Source organism: Xyrauchen texanus, chromosome 50 (genome assembly GCF_025860055.1).
Source record: "Xyrauchen texanus isolate HMW12.3.18 chromosome 50, RBS_HiC_50CHRs, whole genome shotgun sequence".
Classification (NCBI taxonomy): domain Eukaryota; kingdom Metazoa; phylum Chordata; class Actinopteri; order Cypriniformes; family Catostomidae; genus Xyrauchen; species Xyrauchen texanus.
Genome location: NC_068325.1, coordinates 20,952,774 through 20,974,900, shown reverse-complemented (window position 1 = coordinate 20,974,900; position 22,127 = coordinate 20,952,774). Strand labels below are relative to the sequence as shown.

General features: G+C 41.6%; 1 protein-coding gene across 2 annotated transcripts in view; it reads left to right on the top strand.

Annotated features, from left to right (window-relative positions):
* Window positions 1-22,127, top strand: part of LOC127641022 (fibrillin-2-like) — an 89,176-nt gene that overhangs the window by 5,751 nt on the left and 61,298 nt on the right. For both annotated transcript variants that reach the window (XM_052123755.1, XM_052123754.1), the window contains exons 3-8: window positions 3,127-3,209; window positions 3,878-3,976; window positions 9,299-9,394; window positions 9,632-9,727; window positions 16,480-16,677; window positions 21,385-21,510. In XM_052123755.1, coding sequence (XP_051979715.1) covers window positions 3,127-3,209; window positions 3,878-3,976; window positions 9,299-9,394; window positions 9,632-9,727; window positions 16,480-16,677; window positions 21,385-21,510 — 698 coding nt within the window. The remainder of the gene's footprint in view (window positions 1-3,126; window positions 3,210-3,877; window positions 3,977-9,298; window positions 9,395-9,631; window positions 9,728-16,479; window positions 16,678-21,384; window positions 21,511-22,127) is intronic.

Below are 22,127 nucleotides of genomic sequence, written 5' to 3'. Positions count from 1 at the left end.
TTCCAGAACTTCCAGAATACGTGAAACAATCTTTTCGAGAACACAACATTCCCACTGGGACTTGTGCAATATCGTAAAATCATATGGAGTTCCTCCTGCCTTTCTTTGTCAATGCGTTGGAAAGCTGTAAAGTCTAGACGGCAGTGCGATTCGAGTTTATTGGGTCAACTGCTTGAAACAGGCCAAGCTTAAAATACCTTCAGGCCAAAGTATTCTCCATTTTCCCATGTGCTGTGTACTTTTTGCACAAAGTCAGGTGCTCCAGCTTTTGAAAGTATACTCTTTTTAACTGCAAGCCCATACGGACGCTTTCAACACATGCACACTATGACTGTTTTGTGATACTCTTTAGTACATTCCAGCCAGGTGCATGTGCATAACTCTGAAGTCTTGTGAAACAATCTTTGTAAGAACTCTACATTCGACCTGCAAGAACGAGCAAGAATGAACCACCTCCCCTCTTTGTTATTGCGTTTAAAGTTTGTATAGTCTAGACAGCAATATGTTTTGAGTTCATTAGGGTAAACAGGGCAAGTTAGAATTGGAAAATCCTTTTATATCTAGAAGCTGTACACATGGGGTCTTTATAAATTGAAAAGGACTGTGTGGTGAGCTTACCGGCTCTCAACTAGAGCAATCCTGGGGGCTGGAAACAAATGCCTTTAAATTGACCTTTAACCTCTTTTGATCTGTTAGCCTGGGTCGGTTATGTACTATCTTAGTCTAGCCCCAAGCCTTTACGAGAGCTCCTCTTCAGTTTTTATGACCTCACTGCAAACTGGCCACTGGCCGCCAAAGTATGTCCTAGTTTCCTGACCTTTTGCCTCACTGGAATTCAGTTTCAGGGTTTTTCCTGCATAGAGAATTACTAGGCGGCCATCTCCAGCTGTCTACAAAACTTTGGTGGGTGTCTTCATGGAAAACACTAACAAACGTTGCACTCGGTGGATTGTCATTTGTAACTACAAATCTCGGCAATAATAATAAAATAATTCCGTCGTCGAATAGTCGCTTGATGTCATTTAATGTAACCTGAGATCATATAAATCTATAATGATGACACATGAGACGAGATTGTCTGATAGAAACACAGTTCTAATAATGAGCGTGACATGTAAATAAGCACAAACTCCAAAACTGCCATTCTCGGTGCGGTCAGAGCCGCTTCAACCAGTCACGGAAGAGAGACCCAATCTGAGCGGGAGTCGAGAGCATGAGAGATTTAAAGTTCCGCCGGATGATGCGCACTCGAACTCGGAGACTGTCTGCAGCTCGCAACGTCATCATCATGAGATCATCATGATAAGATCAAGCTTATGTGAAAAATATCACTTCATTGACTAAAACTACATTAAAAAGCCTAACTAAATCTTGACAAATTTTTTTTTAACATAGGATAAGGTTGACTAAATATGATAAAAGTAAAAAGGACATTTGACACAGGATTAAGACTAAGTTAAAAAACAGCTGAAAAAATTAACACTAGTATTCAGTTGCCAGGTTAGTAGTGTATAAACACAAAGCCAACATTTCCGTGTTTTTAACGTCACTTTTGTGATCAGTATGGTACCGCCTCCGCCTCATTTTGAGCCAGGAAAAACCCTGAGTTTGTGAGGGGTCTTTCGTTGACCTACCCCAATAATTTTAAAGTTGACTCAACAAGTTTATCCTGAGATCTTTCGCAGAGAATGGATGCTGGCCCTTGCCTAAAGGCCTTGTAGATCTTTTAATTGTAAACAGATTAGACCTAGTGTAGTGACATGAATTAGTCCATCCCGTTAGGACTCACATGGGCTTCCCAGGTATTTGCCTCGTAGCCGAAACCCTTCTACCAACATCTCTGTTTTTGTGGTGCTGGGTTGTATTTAGAAAGCTAGGTTAGTTCACCAAGAGTTTTAATTTTGGGGGGGAAAAAAGAGATTGGATTGAGGAAGAGTCCAGTGGGATACATCATGGCGTCTTCAACTTCTTCTAGGATTTCGAGACTTCATATTTCAGGCTCTTCCTCTCTGGGTCCATGTCACTGATACTCCTTCATTTTCTTGCCTAATTTCCGCTGCTGCTTTTGCTTTCAATGGCCCACTCCCCAAACCTCCCAAACTTTTCAAACTTCCAATTGTTTTCTTTACCTCCCATCAATTCTTGCCATTTTTCCCAGCATTTTACATGTCCATTTTCCAACATCCAGCCCTCTTTTTTTCATCTGCCTCCACACTTTCTAGCCTTTTAGGTTTCACTCTCAGTTTTTTACTCTTAGCTGTTGTGTCGTCTGGTATTGTGGTTTGAAATCCATCAAATACTTCAAACTACATCTGGTTGTCCCCAGTCGACTAACATTCATTAACATCTTGACTTGTAGAGAAAAGGAATGTATGCATGTGTGTAGAAAGACAGATGTACCATGTGTTTTTTTTTTTCCAAAGCTCCATTTACGACGAGCTTAACTTGGTGATGATTAAAATAAAAGTGTTTGTGCAGAGAGGTGCTGGTTTGACAGAATTCATCAAGGCTTGTTGTAAAGAACCAGCGAAGACGATGCGTCCTGAAGGCATTTAGCCTCTTAGCTGTCATTGACCAGTGAGAACCCATCACAGTCTGGGAATCCATCACAGACGCTTGTTTGAATGGTTCAACGGTCGTCCTGGATCAAGTCATATACACAAAACAGTGGCCCCCAAAACATGCAACAGGGCTTGCTCATGAGAAACGGTACTCAAGTGAAGAAATGTTAAACTTTAGGCTTAGCTCTATAATTAATCTTACAAATATCAAGACTGAGACAACCTAATTTCTCTGGAGCAACTTGCAGTTGGCGAGAAAGTCAGATATGAGCCAAATTGCAGCTCGTGGATGACTAAGTTCGGGAACATAAGAGTAGCTTTAGTAAATATTTCTGTCTCAGGAAGTTTAGTTATGGTCCTACTCAAAACAAACGCACTCTTTTCGCAGACATTCCCTTGAGCAATGTATAAAGTCCGTTGGGGCTGTTGCATGTTTTGTGCCGTATTTATTCCCAAAGGTCACAAGGTCTTTGAGACTGTAGACATTTCATTCTGCAGTATGTTTCTTGTTTTATATATTTAATATTTGGCTTTTAGTTGAAAGCATTTGTTTTCTCCCTTTTAGGCCCAATGTATGTGGATCGCGCTTCCACTCCTATTGTTGTCCAGGATGGAAAACGCTCCCCGGAGGAAACCAGTGTATAGTTCGTGAGTATCTCCAGCCTCATGGGATTCATAACGTTTTTAAAGTTGGGGTCTAAGGATGTCAATTAGCAAACGCTTACTTATCCTTTGTAACTTACTGTACACTTACTACAGAGTTAGGTTTGACCCTGTGGTTAAAAGGAAAGTTCACTCAAATTGAAACATGAATTGGCCCTTTTGGAGTTTGACCCCTATGACCTTTAGTTTGCAACCACAGACCATTAACCACAAGAGTTGACGGCTTAGTACAGGAAGATGGAGGGAACACCCACCCACATATTTTAGATACAGGCTGCTTTCAGAATGCTAGTGTACTACCTACTTTATATAGCTTAGCATGTATACTGCCTTTTATTTCTTTTTTGAATTCTATGAGAATTAGTGTTCCGTATGCAACAATGTTTCAAACAGTAGAATGGTACATTGTTGTCACATGACCTGTTACATCACATTACATCACAAAATGAATTTAGCGAATGCTATCTTTATATAAGGACATTTTTCAGTTTTGCATAAAAGTAGTCCAATGGTGGTAGTTCAAAAATGGAAAGTATAAAAATGGCGTGCACTGCCAAACTACGGTGGAATTGCGTCATCACAGTCTGTAAAATGGTTCAATGAGGTGCAGACACCTTGTCGAACACTTCTCAAGTATATTTCTCCCACTCCAGCAATATGTAGGAATTCGTGTGGAGATGGATTTTGCTCCAGGCCCAACATGTGTACCTGCTCCAGTGGTCATCTCGCACCCAGCTGTGGGGCGGCCGCGGGTGAGTTCATTAATTTCAGTTAATTCCACAGTACCATTGCTAGCCAGATGATCATAATGTTGTGGTGCATGTATGCTAACGGCTACATCATTAAATGTGTTTTTGAATTATTCTCTACTCTGCCTACTTTCAAGGACTTAATCATATTTTTGAACGTTCCTTTGACATTTGTAACGATATACTAGGTTTAAAATGGTCTCACTTGAAGGGTGCAACTGAGCAGATATACTACCGTCACGGAATACTGTGAAATTGGTTGACAACATATAGTGTTTCTTTCTTTGAATTATTAGCCGATGTCAAGCTATGAGTGTTTTCTGTTGAGATATGCAAAATTTGAAACCATCCGCCCACCAATGAAACCTTGCAAAGTGTAGTTTTCTATGACCGACTTCGAGAAGGTTTTGATTGATTTTGTTTAGATGGCAGAAAAGTAATGGATGTAGGTCATTCCTGGATGAGGTCGTTTTAACATTAAGCGCTAGTTTCTGTTACTACATGCGCTCTGTGCCAGGCCTGTCCGGCCGTTTCCCACCGAATGCCCGGAAAATGTGGTCATACACAAATAAACCAAAAGGCACCTAACCATAGGGTTTGGCCTCATAAGCTGTAAAACCAGAGTCAATTTATTCACCAATGAGAAATTGACCATTTAATTGTGCTGCCAGTTTTGGAGTCATCAGAGTGTTTGAAAGTGAACGGCAAACATACGCTTGTTTTGCCAGCCCCATGGGATTTGGGAAATCTGTAATTCTGTCATGAAACCCACTTGACCGTGTACTGTCTGCAGTGGATGGGAGCAGCCCCATTTATGAGTTGGCTATGAATCTGCAATTACTCCATAAATAACAAGCAGTCACAGATTTTAGCCATTAGTGTCCAAAATGTTGCGGCTGTGCAAGAGATAATGCCACGCCCTTGTTCCACCCGCTCATTAGTGTCTAATTGTAATACATCTTTGTTTTTATAAATCGAATCCTTGGATTTATACTGCATGTGCGGTTGTTAACCCAGCTTTTTTGGCTTTTAGTTTATGTCTATTTGCTTTAAAGCCGATCAATATGCTAGTATACGTCAAAAAGTTGACAAAAAGTCACTTTTAGCAGATGTACACATTTAGTCAACAATTTTGATTACTTATCTTGCACTACACAGTTTTTTGTCCATTCAAATGCTCTCTATAATGTGCGTACCCTCACTCCCTCCCCCTAATACCACCTGCATATGATGAGTATTTTTGCCTTGTTTTCCAGTAACAATATCGAAACTTTCTAAAAACAAGATACATTACATGAGAAGTAAAATTACGTAAAATATTACATCTTGTTTCCAAATAATTTAACGCACCTTAACCCTTCCCTAACAAAATATGATAACATTTATGCTTATAACAAACAAAAAACTTGATTCAAAGTTGAAACGATACTGAAACGAAAATTTTATTTTTCTTGCCCCATTGGCAATAATGTAATGTAATAAGCATAAACCACACCTAATTTTGTTAGATTTCTCTCTACACATGACTTGATATCTTTCGCCATTCTGCTTCTCAAGTAATTTCGTCTTGTTTCATGGGTGTTAAGACACTTTTACCGGAAAATAAGACAAAAATATGATAAAAAATCAATTATTTATTGCCGTGATAGCAGATCATGGTTCATGGCATAACGGGAGCCTAAGCTGGTCTCCCAGTCAGACTAAGCTAATGTTCAGCTACCCAGACCCCTCCAAAAACCATCTAAAAATGTCTAGGCAGGCTGGAAGACCAGCTAACCACCTAGACGGCATCAAAAACGTGGCGCTCTTGCGCGAAACCCTGAAAATTCAAGATGCGGCGCAGCGGTCAAAGAGCCGTCTAGAGCATGTTTACATTGAAAAACATTGCGCTTAAAAGCATTTTTGATGTGAACAGCCTCTTAGACTGGTTTGAACGACACAAATGTCTCAACAGGAAACTTGCCGATGACAGGCCGTGATTCCCCACGCTAAGACGCGGAAGCGCTACGGCCATAAAGGAGCTCTGTTTCTCGCTTCGCTCATGTTTCCTGCCTTCATTGTAGCTTGTAAAAAACTGGCAGATGTGACTGCTGCACACAGAGGTGCATTGTGGGGTGGGAGCCTCGGGAAGCCCCGTTGTGTGTGTGTGTGTGTGCGTGTTAGCATGTGCAGCTCTCTTTGCATGGGTCAGCGCGCAAGACTACACCCCTCCTCCACCTGTAGGGGGCCATCAGCAGGTCTAGCCAATGAGCTCATTTCCTTTGCTGTAGGAAAACACTAACCATATTTGAACACTTTACAGGCTGCACTGTTAAAGGCATGCCAGATTTTTAAGAGAATAGGGCTATTTTATAAAATAAGGAGTGCAGCAAGAATTGGATGCTACTCCAGAAATAGCTTACTAGGTCATGGCAAGAATGAACTGCTATAAATTCACATATTTCGTTATAATCGAGAAAAAGAGTAATCGTATGAATGATGTTTTTGGATGAAAAGATGTGGCGCAATGCCTCCGTTCAGACAGAACAAAGAGTTTGGCGTGGAATGCTTTGATGCGACCGATCAGGAACATTAACCATTGAAACACACGATGAAAGAGTCCCATCAGAAATGATTGGTTGGGCTCATGTCGTCATAGAAATGATCCTGAAGACCAACAATGCAGTGGTCACATTGGCTGTTTACACCGATTGGTTTTGTGCATTTTTTCAATTGTTTTTGTATGTAAACATGCACTAAACATACGTCTTTGACTGTTAGCATTGCCTTTTTACGCCTTTGCCCTTCATTTTTCACACTCAAATTTAAAAGCTCACCATTCACACATTCTGTGGACTAATTGAAAAATCGAATCTAATTTTTCAGAGAACCCCCCAAATAAAATAAAATAGACTTATATATTATTCATAAATAATATTGTATGTGTTTTTAATCTTATGATAAACAGATTTCGTTTTGTTCTTGGGGGGGTGTTCTTTGTTCTTTTCGTTGTTTCACTGAATATATCGGCCTCTGAGTGGACTATAAGCTCAATCTAGGTGTCATTAAAAAGCTGAGATCCTCCCCTTTGTGATAGTATATACATGCATTTTATCATCAACAGTTGAAAACACATTTTTCTGATGGTGCTTTTCCTACTGGATGGCATATGTTGTTCTGGACATCTAAGATATAAATGTGTACTATTCAGCCAAGCAAGCTCACGGAGAGGTAAACAATGGCTAACTTATGTAGAAAACTGCCTAAAGGCGGGTGCGCACTGTACGATTTTGGCCACGATTCTGCCAACGTCCAGTGTGACATGTTCTCAGACGGTCGATTAATTGCCTTTGCGATGATCTTCAGACTCCGATGAAGTTTGGGCAGTGTCTGAAAGTTTGCATCGTAGCCGTATAGTTAGCATCGTAGCCCCTGCGATTACGACGGCTCTACTCGAGCACTTTCAATGCTTCTTCTTTTCATTTTATATTAAAAGTTTTAATAAACACGCAGAAAATACTTGTAGAAAAGTGTAACCCGTCAGTAATAAGAAAGCATGAGCAAAAGAGTTCAGGCTAAAAAACGCCAATAAATAAATGATTGCATTTTCATTACAATGTTATTTTAATTACTATTTTACTTTTAATAAATGTACTTTAAACGTCTGTAAACTTCTTTAGTTCTTTAGCCACTCCAATTTTATTTATAAAAATAAGTTATTCAATTATAGAAATATACGTTGTTTGGGAGTTTATAAGCGTGATATATTATCAGCCTTTATGCATTTTCTCAATTTTGTGTGGCCGATCTAAAAGAGGCACTATAAAGACGTACTATAACCCTCCTTTTTTGTTTTCTCCAATGTGAACGGAGAAGTTTTTAATTTTATTTCCACAATGAATATTTGCTTGTAGGGCTGCAACTAACAATTATTTTGATAACTGATTAATCGATACGATTAATCGAACGATTATTCGACAATGGAAATATTTGTATTTTTTTGCCTAGGCACCTCCTGCACTCGTGTTCGTTCTCAGAATCTGTCGTTTTCGGTATTTGTGATCAGTCTTCTTATAGACCTATTTGACAAAATCCATCTTTCGTGTAAATGTGAGCATATGGTCATGATGGAGTGGTATTGGAGCAACGGAAATGCTGATGTCCTGACTTTCAGAGAGAGAGAGAGAGAGAGAGAGAGAGAGAGAAAATGCTGCTCCGTGGTTGGCAAATTTCACGTTTTGCTTCTATTACACTCCCGTAACGTGAGTCACGTTCACTGATCGGGACGATTGGGACCACAGTCGGCTACGATGTATATTGTGCAGTCTGACAAATCATTGCTCATGTGCCATGGCGATATCAATGCATTCATATCGTACAGTCTGACAAGCAACAATCGTAAAGGACTATTATAAATCATACAGTGTGCACCCGCCTTAACTCTTTCCCCGCCAAACACGGAATTTTCCGTGTTTTATGAAAAAACGCTTCCCCGCCAAACACGGAATTTTCCGTGTTTCCGTGTTTTAGGTGTTATACGGTAAGGAAGACCCCTCCGCATGTTTTGAAAGAGTACGCAACTCTTTGATCAAAGAAACAGACTGCGATCGTCTCAAACGTGAAGAAGTGGAGTATTGAGAAGCTCAAAATATCCGACATAAACATGCCTTTTTATCAGCTTTTTGTCTGAAATGTTGTTTTTTGACAAAACCTACCTCTGTTCAAGTCGCAATAAAAAAAGAACAAATGTAGATAAAATAAAATCGTTTTTTTTGGCCTAAAAGCAGAGGCCCAGATCTTTATTTTGATATATAGCATCTTCATATATTCATGGAAGAAAATATTCTGCGGGCCATTAAAATTTAGCGAAAATCGTCAAAAACCCTGGCGGTGGCTGGCAACTTTTTTTAAAAAACTCTGGCGGGGAAAGGGTTAAGGTAAAATAAGATATAAAAGTTTGGGCTATTTTGGGGCTTACGGCAGCAGTTATCGGAGCATTTTGTAAATCTTTTGAACTGTTGTATAAGGGCAACAAAATTAACTACACAGTCACATTCCTGAGAATGTGAGCTTTCATTTGATATATAACTTGTCCATTTAGGTGCTATGTGAAAATGTTATATTCATATTTTTACCACATGACCTCTAGGGGGCGCTGATTTGGTGTGCGAATTGTTTGAGGCCTTATTTAGTTATTTTATGTAAAATAAATGAGGAAGATATGATTATCTCTGAAGAGGTCAGATTCTAAGCTTTCAAATGATACCTCATATGCCTCTGTTGGACTAAGCGCTAAAATGCTTTCAGACTGAACGGCCCCTCATCTGTCTTTTCTTTGTTGTACAGTCCAGTCCTGCAGCGTCAGATGTATGAATGGAGGACTATGTAATGAAGACGCCTGCTCGTGTCAGAAGGGCTACACAGGAACTCACTGCGGACAGCGTGAGTATATACTTCATTTTCAGAGCTTTTATTCACACAGACAACAATACAAGATGATTCTCACAAACATCTGGATTAAACTACAGTTTGCACGTTTTCTCTAACTAACAGAGCTGTTGGAAAATACAAGCTACATTTGATATATAAATGTCACTAAAACTCTAATTAAGACTGTAAGAATGTTTTTTTGTGGTGAAAACATAAACACTGACATTTGATCAATGTTGCTTTGCGCAGCTGTGTGTGAGAATGGATGTCAAAATGGCGGCCGTTGTATCGGGCCCAACAGATGTGCCTGTGTCTACGGTTTTACTGGGCCTCAGTGCGAGAGAGGTAAGCTAACACGATTTTTCATTCAAATTGCTCTTGGATTTTCTTGTTGTGTAACTCTTAAAGGAATATTTCAATAGACGTTTGACCTGGGTAGCTAAGTGGTAAAAGACGCTGGCTACCACCCCTGGAGTTCGCTGGTTCGAATCCCAGGGCATGCTGAGTGATTCCAGCCAGGTCTCCTAGGCAACCAAATTGGCCCAGTTGCTAGGTAGGGTAAAGTCACATGGGGTAACCTCCTGGTGATCGCTGTAAGGTGGATGGACGGACAGACAGATAGATAGATGGGCAGACAGACACGCAGACAGACACGAAGACAGACAGAAAGGCGGACAGATAGATAAATCGACAGACAGATGGATGGATGGTCGGATAGAAAGACAGACAGACAGATGATAGATAGATAAATAGGTAGCTAAGTGGTAAAAGACGCTGGCTACCACCCCTGGAGTTCGCTGGTTCGAATCCCAGGGCATGCTGAGTGACTCCAGCTGGGTCTCCTTGGCAACCAAATTGGCCCGGTTGCTAGGGAGGGTAGAGTCACATGGGGTAACCTCCTGGTGATCACTGTAAGGTGGTCCACTCTCATCGGAGCATGTGGTGAGTTGGGCGAGGTTGCTGCGGTGGGTGGCGTGAAGCCTCCAAACGCGCTGTGGCATGCCCAGCGAGCCACGTGATAAGATGCGCGAGTAGACAGTCTCCGACGCGGAGGCAGCTGGGATCAGTCCACTGCCAACCTGAGTCGAATCACTGCACCATCACGAGGACTCGGTGTGCACATTGGGAATGTAAAGTCATGCGAATACACATTTCGCTCAGAGAATATCATTGTTTATCATGTTTAATTAATGCAACGCCATGACCCAGATACGCTCTGGGAGAGTAATGTACAGTACTTAAGCACTGAGGCGGGGGCTGAAAAATAGTGTGAAATGAATGCTACAGTTTACATTGTGGCCACATCTCTCAGCGCTGGAACAATGAACAGCCTCTCTCTTGGGTGCCGAGACGCTCTATCAGGGATAAAATCCTTGGCTGGAGTTATGAAAAAATGACAGACTGAGAGGACCGTAAAGAAACCGTTCCCATCAGGCCGTGTGAATTGTGGAAGAAGGACGCCCTGAGGTACACTAGACCGAATACCTAACCCCCTTTTTGTTACCCCACCCTCATCTGTCTGTCTTACCCTATAAACCTACCCGTCATGAAGCCCCCTTGTGCAATCGTGGGCCAGTTACCTTTGAAAACACCATGCGGGGAGGAGAAACGTTTGGGATACATCTGGCAGCTGATAAAAGTGGGGGTGGAAATGACAAGGGAGCATTTCTGTGGACTTTTCTGACAAGAACGAGAAGGCGGGGGTGAAGTTTAGAAGGTGTTTTCTAAGAAATGGAGACCCCAGCTGTGTATACACAACCAGACCTGGACTAGCACAAACAATCTGATCTTTACACTGAGAGTGTCGTCCATGGTACACCAGATGCCCCGGCACCTACAGGCCTGGCCACCCCACCACATTCTTCACCAAACTAACCCGAAAAGCTCTTGCTTGTCTGTAAATGGTAGTAAAAGTGTCGAACCAAACCATTATCAAAATAAATGATAGACGCTCGGACGAACAGAAAGACAGACAGATAGACGTTCGGACAGAGAGACAGACAGATAAATAGATGGACGGAAAGACAGACAGACAGACAGACAGATAGATATATAGGACGGACAGACAGACAAAAAAAAAAGACAGATGAATGGAAAGAAAGACAGATAAATAGATGGATGGACAGACAGATAGGCGGACAGATAGATAAATCAACAGACAGATGGATGGATGGATGGTCGGATAGAAAGACAGACAGACAGATGATAGATAGATAGGCAGACAGACACAAAGACAGACAGACAGGCAGACAGACACAAAGACAGACAGATAGGCAGACAGACACAGATAGGCAGACAGATAGATAAATCAACAGACAGATGGATGGATGGATGGTCGGATAGAAAGACAGACAGACAAATGATAGATAGATAGGCAGACAGACACAAAGACAGATAGGCGAACCGATAGATAAATCGACGGACGGATGGATGGATGGTCGGATAGACAGACAGACAAATAAATAGGTAGATGGCGGAAAGACAGACAGACAGATAGATAGATAGGCAGACAGACAGACAAATAAATAGGAAGATGGTGGAAAGACAGACAGATAGGTAGATAGATAGATAGATAGATGGACAGACAGACAGATGGACGGACAGATAAATAGACAGACCGAAAGACAGTGAGAGAGAGACAGACAGATAGGCAGACAGATAGATAGATGGACAGACAGACAGATGGAAGAACAGATAAATAGACAGACCGAAAGACAGTGAGAGAGAGACAGGCAGACTGACAGATAGGCAGACAGATAGATAGATGGACAGACAGACAGATGGACGGACAGATAAATAGACAGACCCAAAATGCAGTGAGAGAGAGAGACAGACAGACTGACAGATAGGCAGACAGACAGATGGACGGACAGATAAATAGACAGACCAAAAGACAGTGAGAGAGAGACAGACAGACAGACAGATAGATAGATGGACAGACAGACAGATGGACGGACAGATAAATAGACAGACCGAAAGAGAGAGACAGACAGACTGACAGATAGGCAGACAGATAGATAGATAGATAGATAGACTGACTTTAGATAGATAGATAGACAGACGGATGGACAGACAGACAGACAGATAAATCACAGTATATATTCTTTCTCTGTTGATGTTGGATGTCCACTTTCTGAAAAATTACCAAAAACTTGAGAGTAAATAACAATCAACCTCAGTTCACGTTAAAAACAATTACATTTAAGAAAAAGTAAAACATTACTACAATGTTAACTTTAAAACCTTTGAGGACATCAGAGCGAAGTAACCATAATTAAAGCAGTTGTGTCCGCTGCCTCGGTCCATTAACTCGGCTCCAACAAGTGTCGGCCAAGCGTGCATTTGTTAACAGAAATACATTTACTTGAGACTTTGGCACACACCTGTCTGCTGAAGTCAATAAAAAAGAACAAGCATTCAATTTTTATCCTTTTTTCGGGACTAGGAACCCTCTGAGAGGAGCGCTTTGCCTTTTTCTTTGTTCCAACATGTGTGAATCCCTTATGAGTCACGCCTATTTATAAATCTTGTAATCCTGTGGCCAATTAAAAAACGAGTGTTTCCAAATGATGATGCATTAGCGTAAATGATCCAGTGTTTGCAGGAATCTTTCAGTTTGGTCCTTTTGACAAACGCCAGAATAGTTGCCATGCGTTTATAGAAACTCAGTCATTGGTCTCTTTGGAACCCTTAATGTACAATCTTTTTTTGCCACCTGTGCGATCAGTATTTGCAATGAAGGGTTACTAGTCATCCCGTAACCACAAGAGTATGGATGAATCACCTGTAGGCCATGGACTGGGGAATGACTCATTTGTAAGTCATAAAACCACAAAGTCCTTGGCTTGCTGGTCGTGTGTGTAAGTGAAAAGATAGATTTGAAGATGCACTGTAAGTCTTTGAGGAGTCAAAGTGTTTGTTGGTCTCTCCCGAGACATCAAAGCTTTTCACAGGAACGCTTGAACAGCTAATGTTTCCTTTCACCTCCTCGTCTCAAGACTTTGTTCCTTCGGGCCTACGTGAACGAACCTGGGCTTTTCCCATGAAGTGAAAACATATTTCTTGGTTGTTTCCTTATCCCAATGCGCACTCTGATTAAAATAAAGAAGGTCACAACAAAGCGGAGATACTTTTCCCAGTCATTGACCGTGGAGCACGTTTTTGGCTGTGCTTCAGGTTTCCACCTGCATTAATTGCACAGCTGGCCCCCTGAGGCTTGGCGTTCCAGACTAGATTAACTTCCCTTCGGCTGATTTTTCATTTTTAGAAGGCCTTTCATGACAGGCTATCCCTTTCGGTCCATTTGCATTAGGAGATGATAAAAACGTGCCTAGTCTTTAGACTGTGAAGACAACACACAACTTTGTGCCAATCCCTGCACAAGTGTGCCATGCATTAGTAATGTTCTGAGCTGGCACGCAAATGTGGTGGTGACAAAACGAAAGGAGACGTGAGTGAGTATTGCGGGAAGAGTGTGTTGGTGAATGGTTTTGATTTGACAAGGCACTTGAACTGCAATCAAAGCAAAATTACATCCGAATGTTGTTTACATCACCAGCAAATCTCAACCTCTGGGGAAAATGAGTGTGTTTGTTTCTGGGAAATAAGGTCTAGACTTTGGAGTTAACCAGCCTTGCCTCGCCTCTCCTAGCAGATATGAAATGTGTTGTTGCGAGATTGCAATCTAGTCCAAACCATTGATGTTTAGTAAGCGTCTCGAGCAGGAGCGCAGCATTCTTTAGATAGCATGTTGAACTTCTAAAATGCAACTCGAGACACCTGGGCTCAGATTCTTGTGCTATTGTTTTTAGCACAAGAACTTTTTGGTCTAAGTGAGCTCGAAGGCTTCCAGTCTTATGTTTTTGCCCCACCATGTTGCGCTGTTATTCTTCGGCCGTGTGCATGTACAGACTGAGCTGTGCTGATCTTGGCTGGTCTGTTTAGGGTAACGTCTTTCGACTGATGTTGGCCAGAGTTTTCAGACTTCAGGGCTCCAGTTTCCTTGCAGATCAAAGGGTTGTCAGACAGACCTGAGCAGTTTGCAGGATGTTCTCATCTCAGTTCCTTCTTCAGATTGGCCTCCATTGCCAAGCAACATGTGATCTTGATGTCTATGTACCCCTTAGTGTAGGGCTTCTACGACTACTCATTTTACTTAGGCCAAATAGGCTTTTTCTGTAAATATCATAACTAACAGTGGAATTCAAATGGCTGATGAATTGAGTATTGGATACACATGGACACATCTGGGGCTCCACTTGTCACTCTGTAGTCCCAACCAGGCGCAATTAATCCGTCCCAGATGTGCATAGGATGTTCGCAGTGGGTTGCCTGTACTTGGAGAGGACTCACATTCCTAGACTCAAATCGTCCTGGAAGAGTGGTCAGGTTAGGGGGGCACAGGATAGAGGAAGGACGGGGGGACAGCAAAGGGCTTTTAAGATGTGAAGGGGAATTTCACCCCTTTTGTCTTCTCTTGACCTACTTTCTTAAAATGTACCTACTTTCTTACTTGACCTACTTTTCCTAAAATGGTCTGCTGGTCTAAGCTGATTTAAGATTAACTAGCTGGTCTCCCAGTCTCGCCAAGCTGGTCTTCAGCTGATCCTAAGTTGGTCTAGCTGCTCTCCCAGCTTGGCCAAGCTGGTTTAGCTAGTCTGTCTTCTGGTCCTCCAGCTTTACCAGCTGAAAAGTGCCCAAAACCCCTCTAAAACCAGTAAACCATAACCAGCTTGACCAGGTCTAGAGGTAGCTGGTTTAAAATGCTCCAGCTGGTCTACTAACTTGGCCAAATGGTCCTCAACTGGTCTAACCGATCTTCTGTTGGTCTCCAAGCTTTAAGTGCCCAAAACGAATTTAAAACCAGCAAACCACACTGGCCTGACCAGGTCGAGAGCCCAGCTAAGACCCTCAAACCAGCTTAATCAAGTAAAAGCTGTTTTCATTCAGCAGGAATGCATTTGTATTGGTTTAAACCTTTTATTAAATGCAAATGAATTCAGAGTGCTCACACAGTTTATTTTAGTGTCAAGATGGTTTGTTTGATATGCAAAATATCATTAGCTAGATTAAGTGGTCTCGATTGGCAATCAGCACAAAGAAGAAACTCTTGGCAAAACCATCAAAACTCTCCTAGTACTATCTATTCCAGTCTGTGCCTGACGATTTCAACCTCAGCCCAAAACAAGATAGTTTGTCATTGAAATTGCCATTATTGATGCCACCCAGCAATTTCTTAATCATTATCTAGTTATCCCATTATGAGAGAGTGAAAGAGCACCACTGTTAGAACATTCCCAGACCAATCTCCAGTATGGGAATGCTTGAGAAACAGCTTGCTTTCTTTATGAAGCGTTAATGGGATTTCTTGTGGCCGTACTTTCTCAGTTGCATGTCATAATGTATATTAGTGCTTGTCTTGTCGAATCATTGAATTGCTTTGACAAATTTTGGAAAATGCAACGAGACCCTGCTTAAAATAAGAGCTTAAACCAGCCTATCGTGTCCATCCAGTCTCAGGTGGTTTAACTTGGTTTTGCTGGTATGCCAGCCAGCCAAGCTGGTTTTCAGCCGACTAAGCTAGTTGGTCAGCAAACCTCCTAGCTGGAAAATATGTTCCCCAAACCCCTCTAAACCATCAAACTAGACCAGTAGGACCAGTGGAACCAACAGGGTGGTCAGCTAAGACCAGAAAACCATCTTAGGCTGGCTTATGATGTTTGTAATGACTGTTTTACAACTGTATTTTCCATGCTGAATAAAAACAGCTTAAACCAGCCTTAGCCTTGCCAGGCTGGCCTGGTTTGCTAGCTTAAGAGGGGTTTTGGGCAATTATCAGCTGGTCAGGCTGAGTGACTAGCTGGCTGACCAATTAAACTAAATTAATTCCAGCTTGGCTAGCATGGGAGACCACCTTAAACGATCTAAGATGAGCCAACGACTGTAGGCTGTATTTTATAACAGGGTTACCCAAGGGTAGGCTTTCTCATTGTATGAATAAACTGCTGTGGCACATTTCGATGTAATGTTTTATTAATCAATTAAGCAGCTAACCAGTTTTGGTGTTCTACTAAATTATAACTCTCTTCCTTTTTCAGACTACCGGACCGGGCCTTGCTTCACCCAGGTCAACAATCAAATGTGCCAGGGTCAACTGAGCGGCATTGTGTGCACCAAGACGCTGTGCTGTGCAACCATCGGGCGAGCATGGGGTCACCCGTGTGAAATGTGCCCTGCCCAGCCGCACCCTTGTCGGAGGGGTTTCATACCCAACATTCGGACTGGTGCATGCCAAGGTGAGAATGACGGTGTGCCCGTTGCTGGTGCCAACCTGTGGTAGACAGACAGATAAGAGAAAAGTGTTACTGCATCACTGCATCAACATTCCAGTCAATCTTTGCTTTTTAGCGTCTGGTTCACATGTTTGTAAATTCTTGCCCTAATGACAAGCCTGACGGGCCAGATGACACTGAGAGCAGTCATGACCCTTGTAAGGTAAACCATACTAGTGCTCCAGACCATGTCCAAGTATGAAGTGACTTACCATTGTCTTAGATAGTAGTGACAAATATTTAAATGACTTCCATGAAGACCATTTTAAATGGGATGACTTTGTGACTTGTCACGTTAATTTACAATTATTGGCTTACTGACAGATAGAGCCACAGACAGAGACAGCCACACGGACCATTCAGAAGCAGGTATTCCTTAGCCGTTTATTAAGGGAAGAAAACTAGCTCAGAAAGTTCAGTTGCTTCCAGTTCCTTCCCACGAGAACATTCTGTGTGCCAAAATACCAGATGCCACCCTGACATTACATATCATCCCAAAAACTCCCTAGAATTTCCTCTCAATTATTAGAAATGCCTTTCAAGAAAGAGCTAAGTGGCTCCTCTTTAACTTAAATATGTTTCTCCTCTCTTCAATATCCAACACCAGATAAAGCTCCTAAGTCTGGCCTGGATTTAACGAAAGACAGAGAGCTTTTGGAAAAGTCTTTCTGGCTGAAGTACAAAGCACACACATGTGCGCGTTTGAGCTGAAGGATTTGTGTACCATACGTTGAGCTTTCCAGTGTCTCTTTGTATTCAGTGGCGTTTAATAGGAGAGACTATTTTAGGACTATATTAGAAGACAGAACCAGTGGTTTGGTGCTTATTGGATGCAGGTTGAAGGCCTGGAGACTGAGTTGGCGGGTCGCCTGAGTGACTTTCCGACTGAACAGACTTAAGGAAGCCCTGTATAATTAGGCTGGTTTTGAGTTGACCTGAACATGATTGTTCTCCGTAAGAAACGTCGTTTTTGCAGTGTTGTGATGGCAAAAGTCTTCTGTCTGATTGTGTATAGCTGTAGCATCGTTGCTTTGAAGATGTTGAATTTAAAGACACAACTTCAAACTGTATAAAGGCTAAAGAATACTTCGGTTTTCCACGTGCCCCTATGCTAGCTGTACATTTGATCGTAAGCAGTCAACAGACTTGCGTACTTACATGCGTCATCTGTTCATGTGCCATCTAAGAATGCATCCATATGTGCTCACGGTCAAAAGAGTATACTTTACAAGGCTGAGCGTTCGACCATGTGCAAGACATAATGGCATGTGGAAAAAAAGAAGCCTTAACAGCTAAAGCACAGTGTGCTAATTAAAGCACCACCACTGAATATATCAAAACTATGAAAAATGAATCCGTTGTTGGACAACTAGCCGGCTAGTCGCCCATCGTGACCCATCCCTAGTATCATTGCTTATGATAAAAATAGGGCAGGAATAAGAAATCCATCACAGGCATTGGATAATAGGCCTGGCTTACATTTACATTTATGCATTTGGCAGACGCTTTTATCCAAAGCGACTTACAGTGCCCTTACTACATGGACAATCCCCCCCGGAGCAACCTGGAGTTAAGTGCCTTGCTCAAGGACACAATGGTGGTGGCTGTGGGGCTCGAACCAGCAACCTTCTGATTAACAGTTATGTGCTTTAGCCCACTACGCCACCGCCACCACCACGGCTTGATGTTAGCAGTGTTTGTGTGTTAGCCAGACAAGTCAAGTAATTTTTATTTATATAGCGCTTCTCACAACACACATCATTTCAAAGCAGCTTTCACCCAGTGAGCAAGCTAAAGGCGACTGTGGCAAGGAACACAAAACTCCATAAGTGGTGGTGTAGTGGCTAAAGCACAGGGCTGTTAATCAGAAGGTCACAGGTTCTAACCCCACGGCCACCACCATTGTGTCCTTGAGCAAGGCACTTAACTCCAGGTTGCTCTGGGGGGATTGTCCCTGTAATAAGTGCACTGTAAGTCGCTTTGGATAAAAGCGTCTGCCAAATGCATAAATGTAAATGTAAGATGTTGATTAATGAAGAAAATAACCTTGGGAGAAACCAAGATTCCCCTCTGGCTAAACAACATGAATATAATGCCAATATTAGTCATTTATGTGCAGTCATGGTTTAAAATTTAAGGCTCAGTATGCGTTAAGGGACAGTGTTTAAACAAAGATTTTGTAAGAACTGTAAGATTAATGGCTAATGTCTTTGAAGTCCATCCTGGATTAACTGCAGAAGTTCACATAGATGCAATTGTCCTTTATTAGTTGGCTGATGAAGGCTTTTGTTGGCAGTTAAATGATAGTCTATTTATTCCATTATAAGAGTGTAGTCCATCATTAGACCGAGATGATGCAGGCAGAGATTAATGAGGTGCATCGCTGTTCAACCGGCAGGTCATTTCGGAGAGGTCTATACTAAGCCCAAGGTTCAGACAGTGGCTTGGGAATTATCCGATGTCTTAAAGTTGGAGTTGGCATCAGTTTATCCTCTGAAGTCCATCGTAAAAGACTGAAGTGATGTCTGGCTGTCACCGGCTGTAGTTTGTCATCATCTCTCCATGGAGTCCAACACGGAGCTGGATCTAGCTGGCTCTGGTTACCTCGGGATATGAATCAGGTTGAGACAGGGAAACAAATAGAATAATATTAGCATAGATGCCATTCAATATATTACAGAGTTATAGATCATGGTACATGTTTCTGGTTCCAGCAGACTAAACTAAAGCAGCCTAATTGTGAGTTGAAGGATAAATTAGGTGTATGTCTGGCTAAATAGATGAGTCTTTAGTCTAGACTTAAACTGAGGGAGTGGTTCTGCATCTCGAACAGTGTTAGGGAGACTGAAAATTTCTGGCCATCCAAACTTTTATTTAATTGATACACTCTGCTAATTTGTAGAATTGTGAATTTGATCAGGTTTAGAAGAAATATAATGTTAATTATCATTGTCATAACAGTGTAAACTTATTCCAAAATTCCTGATAATATCTCCCAGGGGAAGCATATATAAGGAAAAAAGCAGAGGCCCTAAAACTGATCCCTGCGGTACTCCATACTTAACTTTTGTTTGATTTGACAATTCCTTATCTACAATTGGTAGCATTCTGATAAATAGGACTTGAACCATGCTAATGCAAGTCCACTAATGCCAACATAATTCTCCAGCCTATTCAAGAGAATGTCGTGATCAATCGTGTCGAATGCAGCACTAAGATCTAAAAGCACTAGAAGAGAAATGCAGCCGTGATCAGATGATAAGAGCAAGAAGTTTGTTACTGATAAGTGCAGTCTCTGTACTGTGATGGGGCCTAAATTCTGACTTTAAATGTTCATATATACCATTTCTCTGTAGAAATGAACTATCTTTTCAACATAAATGGGAGATTTGAAATCTGTCTATAATTAGCCAATTCGCCAGGATCGAGCTGTGGCTTCTTAATAAGCAGTTTGATAACTGACATTTTAAAGTTTCAAGGGTCATGTCCTAAGGATGGCAAGGAGATAATAATATTAATATTCAACTTTATTGTCATTGTGCAGAGTACAGAGCCAATGAAATGCAGTTGTTTTCGCATATCCCAACCAAGTTGGGGTCAGAGCGCAGGGTCAGCCATGAAACAGCACCCCTGGGGCAGATAGGGTCAAGGGTCTTGCTCAAGGGCCCAACAGTGGTATCTTGGCGGTGGTGGGGCTTGAACCCCCGACCTTTCGGTCAGTAACCCAGAGCCTTAACCGCTGAGCCACCACTGGCCCCATTAAGAAGAGGTTCTGAGATTACCGGGAATACCTCTTTTAAGAGCTTAGTTGGTATTGGATCTAACATACATGTTGTAGCTTTAGATTTTTTAATACATTTTTATTAGTTTTTCATGACCTAAGACAGCAAAGGATTGAAGTTGCTTGTGAGGAAAATTATGTTTTCTGTGGTGCTGTGACAGTTGATTGCATAAATCCAATTTTATTTCTGACATGTAACTGCCATCCAGAAGTCCTTCCAGAAATCTGTCCAATTCAGACATTACCACAGAGCTCTAGTTGTGTTATGAAGTCGAAATGGCTGATGAGTTCATGCAATGACTAAATGCCCAGACTGTGAGCTACAAAGAGCAAAATTATGAGAGCAAAGTCTGTGGGACTGATAAATGTCTTCCACACTCCCAAAGAAAACACCTACAAAAAATCTTTGAGGAACCAAAGCGAAATCCATACTGGGTCTCAAATTCAAGAGGTTTAGATGCTGTGTCATATTATTTACTTTTTATTAGTTATTAGACATTTTCTTCAATGTTTTTGATTGAGATACATAACTTATTTTAATTACATTTGTGTTTGATGACCTGACAAGGTACATTATCGTTAGAATGATTTTACAAACAGTTTCAACAGAAGTTCATTCTTCCCATGTTTCTTGAATAAAGCTAGTTATCTTGATTTTTTAGCATTGTTTATCAAATTTTGTGTAAATATTATAATGTTCAGCAGTCTTGTAAAATAATGAATCCCGAATGAGACTTAAAAATTGTGTGTGTTGCAATTTGTATCAATCGTCACACTGGAAATGGAAGGTCAAACTTCGTCCTCGTAGATGTTGAAGATATGGTCCTAGAAGATATGGAATTGGTTGCAATGTTTTTGCTAATAGTCTGTCTTTCTCTTCATGTTGTTAGATGTGGACGAGTGTCAGGCCATTCCTGGACTATGTGCTGGAGGTAACTGCATTAACACCGTGGGATCTTATGAGTGCAAATGTCCGGCAGGCCATCGGCAGAGTGAGACCAACCAGAAGTGTGAAGGTACGTGGTGTAGTGGTCTAAACTGTGGTAAACTGGTAATCATAAGGTCGCTGGTGCAATCCTCACAGCCACCACCATTGTGTCCTTGAGTAAGGCACTTAACTCCAGGTTGTCTGGGGGATTGTCCCTGTAATAAGTGCACTGTAAGTCACTTTAGATAAAAGCGTCTGCCAAATGCAGAAATGTAAATGTACGTCACTTAACGCACTTATTAAACAAGCACAATTAAAAAACGAAAACCACAAACTGTCGAAGAATGAGGCTCATAATCACTCATTCTGAGCTTATGTTTGGAAAGAAGCTGAGACATGCTGTGGCTTTTTCATTGACACTTTAAGCTTTCCGAGTTGCTGATTTATTCGACATGTTGACAGTGTCAGGTCCAACTCTCCAGTAAATATTGGCTGGAATCACTATTTTGTGCTTTCTAATTTAAACAGTAGCCTGACTAAGTATTTGGTCTCAACTTTGGTCACTTTTTCCTCTATGGTTCCATCTTGGTCGTCTTTAATGTTAAATAGTCCTGCTTTGAGTGGAATTCAAACAATGTAGGGTGAAAACAAACAGGCGTGCTGTAAAGCAGGGTGTCTGTATTTGTTGGAACCAAGCCTGCCCTT